The 15,141-nt window shown below is 44.5% G+C and overlaps 1 protein-coding gene and 1 long non-coding RNA gene across 3 annotated transcripts in view; one reads left to right on the top strand and one right to left on the bottom strand.

The window, feature by feature from the left end:
- The window catches only part of LOC135101201 (uncharacterized), an 86,000-nt gene that overhangs the window by 4,965 nt on the left and 65,894 nt on the right, over positions 1–15,141 (top strand). The window lies entirely within an intron of this gene.
- LOC135101199 (GATA-binding factor C-like) overlaps positions 4,137–15,141 on the bottom strand; it is a 96,386-nt gene continuing 85,381 nt past the window's right edge. For both annotated transcript variants that reach the window (XM_064004808.1, XM_064004807.1), the window contains exon 5: positions 4,137–6,545. In XM_064004808.1, coding sequence (XP_063860878.1) covers positions 6,180–6,545 — 366 coding nt within the window. In that variant the 3' untranslated portion in view covers positions 4,137–6,179. The remainder of the gene's footprint in view (positions 6,546–15,141) is intronic.

Here is a 15,141-nt window from a genome sequence, read left to right as displayed (position 1 = left end):
AGATAATAGCTGGACAATACTCGAGAAGCAGACTGACAACCTACGTATGGCAAAGGAGGCAGAACAAAGACATGGATCCTGACGGGGAATGTGACAGCGTAACCTCTCACTGCTCTTTGCTACTGCTGGGAAAACTAACCCGGTATAATCCTGAGTGATGGAAACGCAAAACTTTGTGTGTGTTAGTTGTTTTTTTTCTATCTTTAACCTGAGGCTTAACACTTTTCTGTGCTGTCAAAATAGATCACCGTCTATTTTTTTTTTCCATGTATTTCTTATACCATGTTAGATTCTTCGTAACAGTACTGTACATTGCTCCACTTGTAAACATCATACTATCTAAACAATGCGGAATCCATCCTTTTGTAATCCTCTCTTCCTTCGTTTTTTTTTTTTTTTGTGCTTGAAAATACTCAGGGCTTGAATTGTTGTATGTCGCAGTAAAAGGGTTAATATCTATCATCAGCATTATTATTGTGTCTTTTCTTGTATGCATGTAACACTGATAATATTGATGTTACTGTTTTATAATACCCAGCATTACACTGGCACATTCTTCGTTAGAGTATGTGTTTAATAAGGTGCAAGATGTGATAACTCATACTACTACTACTACTAATACTACTACTACTACTACTACTCATACTACTACTACTACTACTACTACTACTGCTACTACTACTACTATCTTTTTTTAATCTAACTTTATCAAGCTTGAATCTGTTATTTCTTGTCCTGTCTTAGGATTTTGTTTGTCACCCTTGTCACACCCCTTATACGAATTTCATCTTTAATTTTTTCCCTATGGTGGATTCATAAATATTACTACTGCTGCTGATGCTGATGACGATGAAACAACTTTTAACCACCATTATTCTTTACTGTCCTTTTCTTCTACTATCACCTTCTTAGTAGTCCTAGGTCAGGTCATTTCGTGAGAACCGCAAGGTAACACTACGTAGCATTCCGAACATTGACGGCCCTGCTTCTCTCTCCGTGCCGTGGGAGTAGTGGTCATGCAGCCATTCACTCCCCACGTCCTTCTCGCGAGTGTCACCCTCTCACCCTCTCACCCTCAGCCAGTCAGTCCACGCTGCTGTCACCATCTTGGGTTTCACAGCCTCAATTGTATCAGCGATTGAGATCTGATCGCCTCGCATCGAGATACTTTTTTCTTCGCTTTCGCAGTAGTAGGTAGTGCGTGTCTTGATGCCAGTACCATGCAGGGGTGGGTTTCTCTCTCTCTCTCTCTCTCTCTCTCTCTCTCTCTCTCTCTCTCTCTCTCTCTCTCTCTCTCTCTCTCTCTCTCTCTCTCTCTCTCTATCCATCTGTATTTATGTGTCTATCTATTCATGTATTCATTCTATATTTCTCTCTCTCTCTCTCTCTCTCTCTCTCTCTCTCTCTCTCTCTCTCTCTCTCTCTAGTAGTTTTCGTAATAGAAGGAGAACCAATGGTAGAAATAGTAGCAGCAGCAATATTAACAGTTATAGTAAAAGGAATGGTACTATCAGTAGAACAAATAGTATCAGTAGTAGCAGTACCAGTAATAGAAACAATAGTACCAACAGCAGAGACAACAGTACCACCAACAACAACAGCCCACATGATGAACTAATCCTCCCCAACTGGACACATCCGTACCACCACTCCGCCCAGCCAGTGTCGCCACAACCCGCGGCGTGCACGCATGAGCGCTTCTCCGCGGCCCCGCTGAACGACAATTAGCGGAACACCATCCAATAAACAAGAGTGAGGACCTGGCCGCCGTGTGGAGCCAATGGGAGAGCAAGGGTCCTGACGCTCCGCCCCTCATTAGCCAGCCAGGAGTCAATACCTACCGTGTTCGCGACGGCCGGAACCATGTAGCGGGAGGCCTGAGCTCTGCCGATGGAACACCAGCAGCAGGAGAAGGAGGAGGAGCGAGAAGGATGAAGGAGGTGGATGATGATGATGATGATGATAATGATGATGATGATGATGTTGCTGAGGAGGAGCAGGAGGTGGAAGGGTAGGACGCAAAGGAGATTGCCAAATAGAAGGATGATGATGATGATGATAATAAGGAGGAAGAGGAAGAGGTGGATAAGCAACAGCAGGAGGAGGATAAGAAGTGGAGCGGAGGAGGTAGACTAGGAGTAAGAGGTAGAACAAGAGGAGGAGGAGGAGGAGGAGGAGGACGGTAGGAGTGTGTAATAAGTAGAAGATTTCCAGGAAAGTGAAATGAGAGAGAGAGAGAGAGAGAGAGAGAGAGAGAGAGAGAGAGAGAGAGAGAGAGAGAGAGAGAGAGAGAGAGAGAGAGAGAGAGAGAAGTACAGTTTGGCTGAGAGACAGACAATTTGGTGAGTGTCAGTGTCAATGGTAGATGAAAAGGTTCCTGGTTCGCAGTTAGTAGTTGTAACAGAAGAATGAGGAGTGATTTGGGCGAGGGACAAACGGTGTAGGGAATTGTATGGGAAGGTATGGGGAGGACAGTTATATAGAGGGAGTTGTGGTGAGGTTATGTTGCGATAGATTACGTTAGGTTAGGTTGGATTAAGGATAGAGAATGAATGTAAGGTTAGGTTAGGTGGGGTTGGTTAGGTTAGACTTTTTTTTTTAAGTTAAAGTTTAGAAAGAAAGGATGTGGAATTAAGTTAGGCGAAGTTAGATTTGATCATGTTTAGTCAGAAATAAAAAAAAATAAAAAAAAATGGATGTGGGGATTAGGTTAGGTTAAGTAGGTTTAGAATAAGTTAGATTAGGTTAAGTTACAGGAAGAGAGAAGCTCAATTCGTTAAACAGTGTAGTAAATTGCTGTGGCGTGAGATTAGAGTAGGTTGCGTTAACTCTTTCATTGCGATATGCAACAATTCCCGGAACTAAAAACATCTACAAGAAAGAAGGGGATGGAAAGTATAGATTTTACAATTTCCAGCCTTTATAATGTTCTCAGATGGCTGTATAATGAGAGAAAATGTCCCAGATAGGTTGTTAGGTTAAATAAAAGGCAATGAAGATTGACGTAAGGAAAAAAAGAGAAGTATATTTACAAGGAGAGATTAAAGAAAAAAAAAGCACTAGAAAAACAACGTTGAGAAAAGACGAGGATATTCACTGGAATGACGAGAGGGATGAAGAGTAATACGATGAAGGAAAAAGAGAAGTGATAGAAGAAAACTTGGGGAAGGATGAAGAAGAGGTACAGGATAGTCTAGGGGGAAACAGTGAGGAAAGGGGAGGCAATAGGAAGAAGAAGAGCAAAGGCAGAGAAAAATGGGGAGGAAGGAATAGAAGACATGTTGTTTGTGAAAGATCAGGTGAGGACACAAAGGAATATAAAGGAAATATAGAAACAATTAAGTGAGAACAAGGAATATAAAATAAGTCCAAGAAGGAATGAGTAAGAACACAAAGGAACACAAAGAAATAGCAAACAACAACCCATCTTTTGACCTCTACAAGACTTAACAAGCCACATTATTTAACCCAAAGTTGGTGTAGGGGGATAAAGAATAGAACCAATAATAGAGGAAGGATGATGAAGCAACGATGATAAAGGAAGGAAGGAAGGAAGGAAGGAAGGGGAGGATGTACATGAAAAGAAGGACACTGGGAGAAGGAAGGTATGGTGAGGAAGAAGAGGTGTGTGGAGGAGGGAGAAGAAGACGAGGTGTATGGAAGTGTGTAGCATAGTAAGGAAGAGGAAGGGAGATCTGAGTGTTCAGAAGGGAAGAAGAGGAGGAAGAGAAGGGATGTGAACAGGAGGAGGAGGGGAAGGAAGAGGAATTAAACAGAATACACAAGAAGACCAGGAGACTCATTAGTTTGTAATGAAACTATATAAATACATATATACATACATACTTCTCTCCTCTTCTTCTTCTACTACTACTACTACTACTACTACTACTACTACTACTAAAACCATCATTACCACGACTACAAAACTAGAAAGAAAGGGGAGGCGAGGAAGAAGATAGAGAAGGAAGACAGAGAGAAAGAAGAGGTATATATAGGAGTACTTGCTGAGGATGGAGGAAGTGTATGGAGAATGGAAGGATATGGGGAGGGTATGAGGAAATACAAACAGTGTCTATGGAAGCAGTGATGCCCTAAATAGTTGACATGACCTTAATTGGTAAACAGAGCCGCGGTTCATTATACAAATCTTTATTAAATCAAAACATAAATACTGTGATGCCATTTCTTCTATACACATTTTATTTAGATTTTGTGTTCGTTGTGATTTTCAGATATCTTTTTTTTTTGTCTGTTTTGTCACGTACGTACTTCACAGGTGGGGTGGATGCGGGAGTAAAAACTATTGATGGGAAAGGGATGTAAATTTCTTTTTTGTTAAATCACAAACGTTGTACTTACGAGGTGGTGAAAAATGTTGTCACAGTGTTCTTAAGGGTTGTGGGAATCATGACACCAAGGGAGATAAACAAGATTCATTTAATGTTTTCATCCGAGAACTTGACGCAAACAACAGCGGAGCGATAAGGCAGAGCGTTGGAAATTCCTTGGGTTTAGTCGGGTGGTGACGTCGGATGGTGGTCACATTGGCAATAGTAATGAATCAACAAGAGTTTTCAATGTTAGGAGCTCAGGAAAAAAAACAAGGTAGTGCACCTGACCAGTGCTAACGAATGTGGTGTTCCCCATCACTCTGTCCCGTAACACCAAAGGTCCTGTTGTAAACATTGATTCCTTTTTAAGAGAAAGCAGCTTCCTCCTTTACAGTAAAACGTTACAAGAGTGACATCAACGCGGTGCACTGTGCGCTGTGTGGCACGTCAGCGCGGGGCAGCAGGGGCCTCGCGGGGCGCCGCAGTGGCCCGCGGCGAGGCCGTGCGTGGCTGCCACACGGGCCCGGGGCAGGCGGTGTGCCGGCGTTTGCTTCACAAGACATGCAAGATTCCTCTCAATGCTATTTATGGTTAAAACAAATGAGACACTTTACAGAGAAAGCATCGTCGCGCACTACATAAATATTCCAGAAACCACAGAAACGTCCATTACCCTGGCCAGGAGTGACAGTCCCCGAGTGGTCACCAGCACAGAGGTGAGGGAGGCGCCGGACAGGCCAGGGTGCGCCGCGGCGCCGCGCCCTCCCAGTGCGTGTTCAGGTATTGAAGAGTGACACCAATGCCTGTACAAGGTATTGTATAACAAAGCAGAATTACTCTAACGGACTAAGTTAACTTATTTGTGAAATTCATTCAACATGTGGAAACGTTTGGCCAGGGTAATACAGTAAGGAAACACGTTATGATAAAAATAGCCGACTAGTAATTATAGAGATAAACAAATTTACATTCAGTCACTTATCTACACGTCGCCCGTCGTGCTGAACACACCACGTGCGCCTTCTGACAAACAGTCGCCCCAGGCCGGGCTGGGCTGCGTCCTGTTCATGTTTTACGAGTTATTTATTGTTTAGTAGATACTACTAATATCAGAAATCGACTTCAAAAGCCCGGGGTTAATCTGAGTTTTCTAAAACTGGACTTAAAAGTCCGAAGTTGTCACTGTGCAGAGTAGAGAAGAGAAAGGTGAGGACTGCACCGCCCGCCGCCAGCTGCGGGAGCCAAGTGAGATGCGACTCCACTTTGCGCTGAGGGTCCAGTCCTGCGGCACGCCGTGTGCCGGCAAAGTGGTTAGGATTCCCGCGGTCACCTCTGCTGAGGGCGAAGCAGCCGGGCAGAAGACTTGGTCCTGCAGTCCTCGAGAGACCAGTTCTGCCTGTGTAGCTCTCCTCCAATAAATAGTGACCTCAGTAAGGTAATAATCACAGTGTCAGTGGAATGAGGTGAGTAGTACGCTGGAGTATTGAGAGTGTAGCGACACACCCTGGACACACTGCCTATCACTAGCACCTGAAAGACTTGGACGCCGGCTGGGCTGTGCTATTGGTCCGCGCGACGGCTGGGAGCACCGCATCAGGTGGCACCTGACGAGGAGGGCAGGTGGGAGGCCATAGACCCGTGGTACCCACTGCTGAGCCCTGTGTCCCCGCAGCCTGCTTGTCCTAGCCCGCCCCTCCCGGTCTGGGAGGGATAGAGGTGGGCGCCGCTGTAGGAAGGCTGCTGGTCCGCCGCCTCCATTGGCTGGGTGGCGGACGTGAAGGCAGCCATGCCCTCGCGGCTCAGACTGGCAAGCAGGCTGCTGCGGCCGTCGGCGGAGGCGTGTCCCTAGGCCATCGCACCCACTATACTGTTCGATGACGAGAGTCCTAAGCTTGACGCGGAGGGGATCTGGATCTGTGAGGTGGAGGAGAGGCCGAGCCCGACGCCCGACATGGCAGACATGCCGTGCATGGGCGGCGCCGACATGAAGCCGCCCGCCATGGAGGAGCCGTGCATCTGGCCGCCGTACATGTAGTGGGACATGGAGCCGAACCCGGAACCGCCGGTGCCAAAGCCGCCAAAACCGCCCTTGTCCAGGGGCTTCAGCATGTCCGGGAAGCCCAGCATTCCCTTCTTCTTCTTGGACTTGGAGCTCAGCTTGCGGTTGCGGGTCTGGATGCCTTCCTTCTTCATGGACAGCGGGCGAGGCACCTGCAACACAGCACTCATTAGCAACACAGGCGATAGACTCACAACCACACCGCCACCTACTCTTTGTATTCCAGAACTGTAATATTTTATTGCCGTGTCGCGGCACCCACCAGTCACCCAGCCGTCCCATCACGCTCGTGGGCAGTCAGCCAGCCACGCCGCCGCCCGTCTCGCCTACATGGCTAGCATGGCGTCACCAGAGTGATTGCCTTAAAGCCTCTCGCTCACCGTAACCAACACGTCACGCATGCAAGTGCCACACTAACTTTAAAGCAGTGAGGTCAACATGCAAACATTCAAGGCACAGATAAACAAAGCTCCAGGCGCTGTCTGCTGAGGAGCCTGGACGCATAAGGAGTAGCGGATCGATCCCCGGGCTGTCCCACGGCCCCGCAGCCTCGCAGCCTTGCAGCCCCGCGCCACCTGAGGCAGGAGGGGCATCTGTCTGGCCGCGAGGCTCCCACAGGCGACCACAGGGAACACTGAGCACCGCGAGATGAAGTGAGAGGATCTAGGCCGCGGCCATAACACACCATAGCGTCTCTCATCCAGCCAAAGTGCTGTGCCTAATGCTGTGCGGAAGCTCCCGGCCACGCTCATCTTCCTGATACGTGATTGGTCGATGGATAACAGGTGGTGGGCCGCGATTGGAGGAGAGATAATAAAGGCGGGGGCCGCGATAAAACCAGCGATTGTGGCTCTTCCGGGGAGGGGAGCGCCGCCCCCTTTATGGCGCGAGGGATATTAATGGTGGGGGAGGCGAGGGCGGGAGTTTCTTTATTGTCTTCCGTATACTTAGGATATAAACCCTTCGATTTTATTATACAATTATCCCGCGCATTACGTATGAGTGGTGAGGCCGCGCTGGCGTGTCCCCGGGGAAAGCCGCGGCAGTGTCTGGCGGTCTGGGTTGCGATGTACACTGATAGGGAACGTGCAGGGAACTCCACACGGAGCAGAGCCGGGGAACAAACACACACACACACACACACACACACACACACACACACCTAATAATTAGAGTCATATATGCTGTATGGAAGTACATATGCCGTCTATAGCAACAAGTATATTGACAGTATTGTACAGTCAGGGTCAATAGTCGAGTAACATCAACACACAGCTCCTTCTTCCAGTGTGTTCAGCGTGCTCCCTCAGTTTTAAGCCTTGCACTCTGGTAAGAATCTATAAATTCTCAGATTTTGTACGCAGATTGCCAGATCTGAGGAGTAAGAGAGAAAATGGAAAACACGGTGGAAGTAACGGCCGTTTGTTAGGGCAATAACATAAAGTCTACATTTTAAGTCCTGTTTTAGGGTTTATAATCAATTTCGCATGTTTAGAAGCCAAGAAGGCCAGGGACAATTTCGGGAAATATTACACTAATGGGAGTGGTTCCTAAACTATCATATGGATGGTCAATATACCTGAAAGGAAATCTGTATGCATCTTTATGTATGAAACCGGTACAGAAAACGAATCACTACTTTTGTGTATTACAGAAATTACAGAACGTTCCATAAATTTCTTATGAGCTTACGTATATAAACCAAAAAAATGTCTCCATAGATTACTTTATTATTATTATTATTATTATTATCATTATTATTATTATTATTATTAGCTTTGTTGTTGTTATTCCATTCTTTTATTCAATTTAACTTTTTTCGATATTTTTAGAATTTTCTTTTATTTATTTATTTATTTATTTATTTTTTCACTCGTGCACGTAAAACTAATTGACTGCATATGTGTCCAGTGTATTGTGAGCACGAACTTGTGTTGTAGCGCGGCAGCAGTGTGGCGGCGGCAGCCCAAAGCCGGAAACGTACCAAACACACACACACACACACACACACACACACACACACACACACACACACACACACACACACACACACACACACACATGCTTGGGAAACAGCTCAAGTCTTTGCACATATTTTCCTTATCGCGTGTGTCAAGAAGCGGGAGGCATGTAAGGAGTAGAGAGAGAGAGAGAGAGAGAGAGAGAGAGAGAGAGAGAGAGAGAGAGAGAGAGAGAGAGAGAGAGAGAGAGAGAGAGCATCATCACACACAACAATAACAACAACAACAACAACAACAACAACAACAACAACAACAACAACAACAACTGCAAAAACGACAACAAGAACAATTACAAGCAGAAGAAGAATACAAGAAAAAAAAAGGAAATCAATAGAGATAAGAAGAACAAGAACAAGAAAAAAAGAAAAAAAGGAAACAGAAAAAGAAAAAAAACAACGATACCACGACAAAAAAGATAATAAAAGAAGAGAGAGAGAAGAAAGAAAAGATAAGCACAAAAAAGATAAAAGACCATGTAATGAAGAAGGAAGGAAGGAAGGAAGGAAGGAAGGAAGGAAGAAAGAAAGGAAGGAAGGCACACCACTTTGAGGACTGCATCTTTCTCCTTGCCTTCTTCAAGCAGTGACCAGAGAGAGAGAGAGAGAGAGAGAGAGAGAGAGAGAGAGAGAGAGAGAGAGAGAGAGAGAGAGAGAGAGAGAGAGAGAGAGAGAAAATCCCCACACAAAAAGGAACACAAAAGAAGTACAAGGATGTTGATAATCTCTCTCTCTCTCTCTCTCTCTCTCTCTCTCTCTCTCTCTCTCTCTCTCTCTCTCTCTCTCTCTCTCTCTCTCTCTCTCTCTCTCTCTCTCTGTCTATCTGTTTATCCATCCTTCCATCCATCCACTTATCCTACTTGCTTTATATCTATTTATCTGTCTTTCTACTTATCTATTTTATCTATCTAGAGAGACAGAGAGACAGAGAGAGACAGAGACAGCGAAACAGAAAGACAGAGAGGGAATCACTCGCCACGCACTAACACACCATAATTTACACATAACCCTCCATCACACCACAAAGAACGAAGGAGGCGAAGGCGCGGCGGGAAGGCCAGCAGGTCCTCCTCGAGTTCCCCTCAGTGTCACCACCTACAGAGGACTGAATTATCGCGGCCGGATATTTGGTGAATTAGGAGAGTGCAGGCGAGCTCCGGGACGGCTAACTGATCCTCGTGGTGTGCAATTATCCTCAGCGCTCCCTGTTATTACCGCTGTGTGTGTGTGTGTGTGTGTGTGTGTGTGTGTGTAGAGGGTGGGTACCATGTGTGTGTATACTCGTACGAATGTTCTTGATTTGAAGGTATGTGTGTATGTGGGAGGGGGCGGGGGATGTCGGGAAGCAGGAGGTGTGTGAGGATACCGTGGGGGGGGGGGGGGAAGGGGCACACAGCTATATATAAATAGATAGACGGTATCCTAATAATTTAATATTTAACCAAGATTCTACAAGTGTATGATAATCGAAGCGTAAGAAGTTCCCAGCAGCGATGACAGAAGGTAGGGAGGGAGCGGTCATGCTAAATAATTCCTCGCATGACTGAAGAAGCGTCGTGTTAGCATGCATACCTCTGCTGCCTGGCACTTGCATGACCACGCGGCGCTCTGATCAAATTAGGAACTCATTCACACGCGTTGGGAGAAGACTGAGGAACATCTTCGTGGAGCCTTGGAAAGTTAATATCTTTTTTACCTCTAATAATTCCTTATTTTGGTAAGAGAGCTTTGATGCTGGGTGAGTTAGATTTGTAAACATATAACTTTTTACAGTCACTCGTCTATTATATAAATGTCTTTCCCATTAGACATTAGTGACTTTGCCTTCTATTACACCTCCTTCCCTCCCTCCTCCTTTCTTTCTCTCCTTCACACTACTGTCCTTGCTCTCAGAAAGTTAGATTTGTAAGCTTACCTCTGTAAACATGTAGCAACTTTTTATCTTTTTATTTTTTTATTTGTTTATTATTATTTTATTGTATTTTTTTATTTTTTTAGTGTTCTTCTAGTACATTTTCTGCTATGGAGTAAAACGAAGTTTTTCAGACATTTAACCATAATTTTTCTATGGACTATATTCCCTTACTTACAAACACCCTATCTCTTTAGCGTCCTTCCATCCGTCTATGCCCTTCTTTCTTCCTTCTCTCCTTCACTCCACTACTTTTGCTTTCATGAAACTTATTTACAAAGATTTTCACAGATATAACATTCCTCTATGTACTCACTACTTTACATAGTACATATATAGACACCCCTTTATTGAAGCGCTCTTCCAAAATTCCACGCCTTCCTTTTTTCTCTCCTTCGTACCTTTGCTTTCATTAACTTGGGTTGACGCAGATTTTCACACATGTAACAGTTTCTTCTAGGTATTCGCATCCTTACATAATATGTAAGGGGTGTCTATATATTATATAGACACCCCTTCTCTCATGCACTCCTTCCTTCCTTCCTAAGTCTTCCCTCCCCCTCACCTTCCAACTCTTTCTTCTCGATATTTCCTATCTTAATTATCTCTCCATCTGATCAGCTGGTGCGGGAGAGCTTCTGTCACAGCACCAACAGCGCCCCCTTCACTAACACACGTGGACTTGTCTGCTCATCGCTTCCCTGGCCGCACTTCCCGCTCCCTTAAGAGGTATCGATAGGACTCGTGTCTTTTTGCACTTAGGGAAGATTTCGAGGAAAAAAAAAATGTGTACTTTTAACACTACAACATTCTTAAGGGACTAGTGGCGCTTCTGTTCCCGTATTCCTAAAGCTTTGGATTCTTGATAAAGACTGATTTGAAAAGCCACAAGTATGATTAGTGGGTTTTTTTCATGATGTCTTCGCCTATTAATGATGCAGAATTCTTTTGTTACCGTGCTCCTAAGCTACCAAATGCTTCTGTTCTCGTATTCTTCAAGTTCTGGACTTTCCCAAGGACTACCACGAAAGTCCACAAAGATGATTAGTCGGATTTTCATAATGTCTTCTTCTACTGATGATACAAAATGCTTCTCTTCATTTTAAACATTCTGGGCTCTTTATCAGGGCTATTTTTTAAAGGTCAAAGATGATCAGTAGGTTTCTCACGATGTCTTCTTCTGTTGATGAGCAAGAATCTTTATCAAACTACATAGATAATCATGAGAAATGCTCTTGAAAATCGCAGTACCTTCCACGATATTCATAATGCTTACTCCTATTGATGAAACGGAATTAATTTTTAAACTAGCACGATCTTGAAAATTCCGATAACGTCCATGATGTTCACTAGCATCATGAAAACGTCCTTGAAAACTCCAAGTAACTTCCACATGACTAGAGACTTAATGTAATTGAGGAAGGTCACAGGAACGTTTGAGAATCTTAACCTTAGTATTACAGAAGGCGTGGTTTTCTTTCATAAGGGGCGTGGCTATACAGGCACAGTCTCTAGTCATTGCCTGAAGTGTTTATTTTTACTCTCATTCCTCTCCCTCCATGCCTCTCTCTCTCTTGCTCTCTCTCTCTCCCCCTCTCTCTCTCTCTCTTTCTCTCCCTCCCTCCCTCCCTTTCTCTGTCTGTCTCCCTCTCTCTCCCCACGTTCCCATGGGCGTCTCATGTATCCTTTCTCTATCTGTTTCTACATCTGTGTTTTTATTCTCCCTCCCCGCCCCGCCCACTTTCTCCGTTTCTGTCTCTGTATGCGTTTTTGTGCAAGCCCTCTCCACCTCCACCCCGCCCGCGCCGCCTCCTTCCTCTCTCTCTCTCTCTCTCTCTCTCTCTCTCTCCTCTCCTCTCTCTCTCTCTCTCTCTCTCTCTCTCTCTCTCTCTTTGAATGTACGTGTTTTATGACTGAATGTATGATCAGTTGTTTAGTAATCTATCTTATCTTTGCGGTTTTGGCGTAATCCTGTATCGAATGATTCTCTCTCTCTCTCTCTCTCTCTCTCTCTCTCTCTCTCTCTCTCTCTCTCTCTCTCTCTCTCTCTCTCTCTCTCTCTCTCTCTCTGTCTCTCTGTGTGTGTGTGTGTGTGTGTGTGTCATATCCACACGGCTCTTCTTCTTCCTGACTTTTTCGATCGAGCAAAAACAAATGGCAATGTTTTTTCGTGGTGTTTCCTTTTTCCCTTTCTGCATTTGGACTCTCCTTCCCTCCATCCTTTCCTCCCTCCTGCCCTCCCTCCGTCCCCCAGCCAAGCATCTTGCATCTGCCTGTCGCTGTAGCAATTAGTCGCTTGGGGTGTGCAGATAAAGATCAAGATCGTACCATTTTTTTTAGTCAGCATCTCCCCCCCATAGCATAATTTTTTTCCCCCCTGCCCTTCGCCTCCTCCTTGTGATGCCTGTGATGTCTGCCGACCCTCGCCTCCCAGTAATGGCTCTGCACGGGTCAAGTGTCCCCCCGGTGTGAGGTGGCTTATTGCCTCGCCAGCCAGTCAGTGAGTGAGGGTGTTCATGGGTGGCGGAGCAGTGGGCTTGGGTTAATAGTTTATGACGAGTGTTCTTAAACGCTTAGTTCTCTTACAGGGAGTCTTTGAAAGGTTGCCGCGATAGTCTCTCGGGTTCTCGTGAGTGTTTTTTTTTTTTTTCTATTGGTTCTTTCATTACTACGAAATTGTTAAGCTAGTTTCATTAAGAGAGGATTATTTTAGGACTAGACTGATGGATTTTATCAACGCTTTCGGAAATACAACATCTGTTTCATTATTTTCTGTATGTCATTTAAGGATTTTATTATCTCTTATTAAGTTAGTTTCCATTATCAGAGTATTAGATGAGAACTAGGATTAGAGGAGTGAATTTTGTTGACGCTCTCAGTGCTGGCGTGCAACATCATTTTTATTACATTCCGTTTGTCATTGTTCATAATCCAGAGACTAAATTCATCTAGAGTTACTCATTTGCAAACAATTTAAGTGTATTTGTTCAATTCTGATGGACAGTAATTGATTTTATGAAGTCTTGAAACTGCCTATGTTACTAAATGGATTATTGACAGAAGTCATGTTAAACTCTCACCAGAATCACGGAAAACACCCTTGAAAACCCTTAACTACTTCCTCTTTAGCCTGTTAAGTGGAACAGATATGTAAACGAAATACTGGGATACGTGTACAGTCTTGTGAGACATCTGGCCAGCGGACGATGGAAGATGCGCGGGGAGCTGGACAAGGGAGGGCAGGCATGCAGGCGGGTCTTGAGGCGCGGCGGGATACTGGTGTGCATTCTTAAACACTGCTCTCTCATCACGACTATTTTCCAAGAGTAGTCGAGATGATTAGTCACGTTTCTCATGGGTGTTTTTCCTATTGATGATGTAGAATCGTTAGCAATGTACCACTAGAATCACGGAAGTACAGGAACTGCCTCATGTACGTTTGCTTGGTTTCTTGCAGGTTAGGTTCCTGTGACTGTACCTTTTACTGTCCTCTTGTTCACCTCCAACCCCCCCCTCTCTCTCTCTCTCCCTCTCTCTCTCTCTGCCTGTTCCTTTTAAATACCTACTATTTTGCTTCCCATTTGATCTCAGACTGTAATATTGTACTTATGGACACACAGCGGATATTGCATCTATTTGTTATTTATATCGAGTCATCTGTTGGTCATTAAATATCTACGTATCTGTCTATCTGTCTGTCTTTGTCTGTGTCTCTGTCGTGAATGTTTACTGACGGCACTGTGTTCCTAGGTATCATAGTGTGTTATAACTTATTTATAGACTTACAAAAATTAATGGTCTAGTTAATCTTCATTGTTTATTAGTGTATGCATGATTGAAGATAAGTAACTGGATCATTAGAGGAAGCGAATGTCAGCTTAGGAATGGTGAAAGAAGGCGTGACGGAACTAGATGAAAAGATTAGGTAACAAGTTTTGACAGGGTAATCTGAAGTACACAAATAAACCGATAAAAATGATAATGATTACGGTAACAGTAGAATAACTGAATGACAACTTGGGATATGGCAGGAAAAGGCGTGGCAGAACTAGATGAAAGGATTAAATAAGAAATTTTGTTGGGGTAGTCTGTATTACAAGGATACCCGACAAAGAATACAGTGATAATTACGTGAACAGAAACTCTTCTAAGATTGTCTCATTGGGAATATAATCAAAACGGTTCTAGAGAATGTAACGTGCATTTACAACAAAACAACGACATGTGAAAAGGAGGAGCAGAACCGAGCCGTTGATCAGAGAACTTATAAAGAAAATTAGACAAATCCATGGATAAGAATGATAGATAAAAGATAGATACATAGATATCTTTCACACGTGTAGACATGATGGCTTACTGCGGCTTCTCTTATTATCTTATATTCTTACTGGCTACTGTGATGCCTGTTAACATAGAAAAAATAAACTTAGTCCCTGAAAAATACTCGACATTCATATACAGTGCTTTCTACACCTGTGATGATCGATATTACTAAGGAGGCGAGAGAAAGGGAGGAGTGTAAGGAGGTGATGAGAAGGGACTGAGTGTGAGACGATAGGAAGTGAGTGAATGTGGAGGTTTGCGGCGCGTGGTGGGTGCCAGAAGCAGCTCCCCGCTCCGGCCGTGCTGACACGCTTATCTCTCACATTATCTGGTGCCCAAGACAGCCGCGGGAAGCTGCATAACGTCCGTGTGTGTGTGTGTGTGTGTGTGTGTTATTCGTGACTGTGGCAGGGAAATGTTGATCAAAATACGAAAGCGAGAGAGAGAGAGAGAGAGAGTGAGAGAGAGAGAGAGAGAGAGAGAGAGAGAGAGGAAG

The sequence above is a fragment of the Scylla paramamosain genome, chromosome 6, assembly GCF_035594125.1.
Source record: "Scylla paramamosain isolate STU-SP2022 chromosome 6, ASM3559412v1, whole genome shotgun sequence".
Taxonomy (NCBI): domain Eukaryota; kingdom Metazoa; phylum Arthropoda; class Malacostraca; order Decapoda; family Portunidae; genus Scylla; species Scylla paramamosain.
The sequence above is the reverse complement of the archived record's forward strand: the minus strand, read 5'-3'. Positions and strand labels throughout refer to the sequence as shown.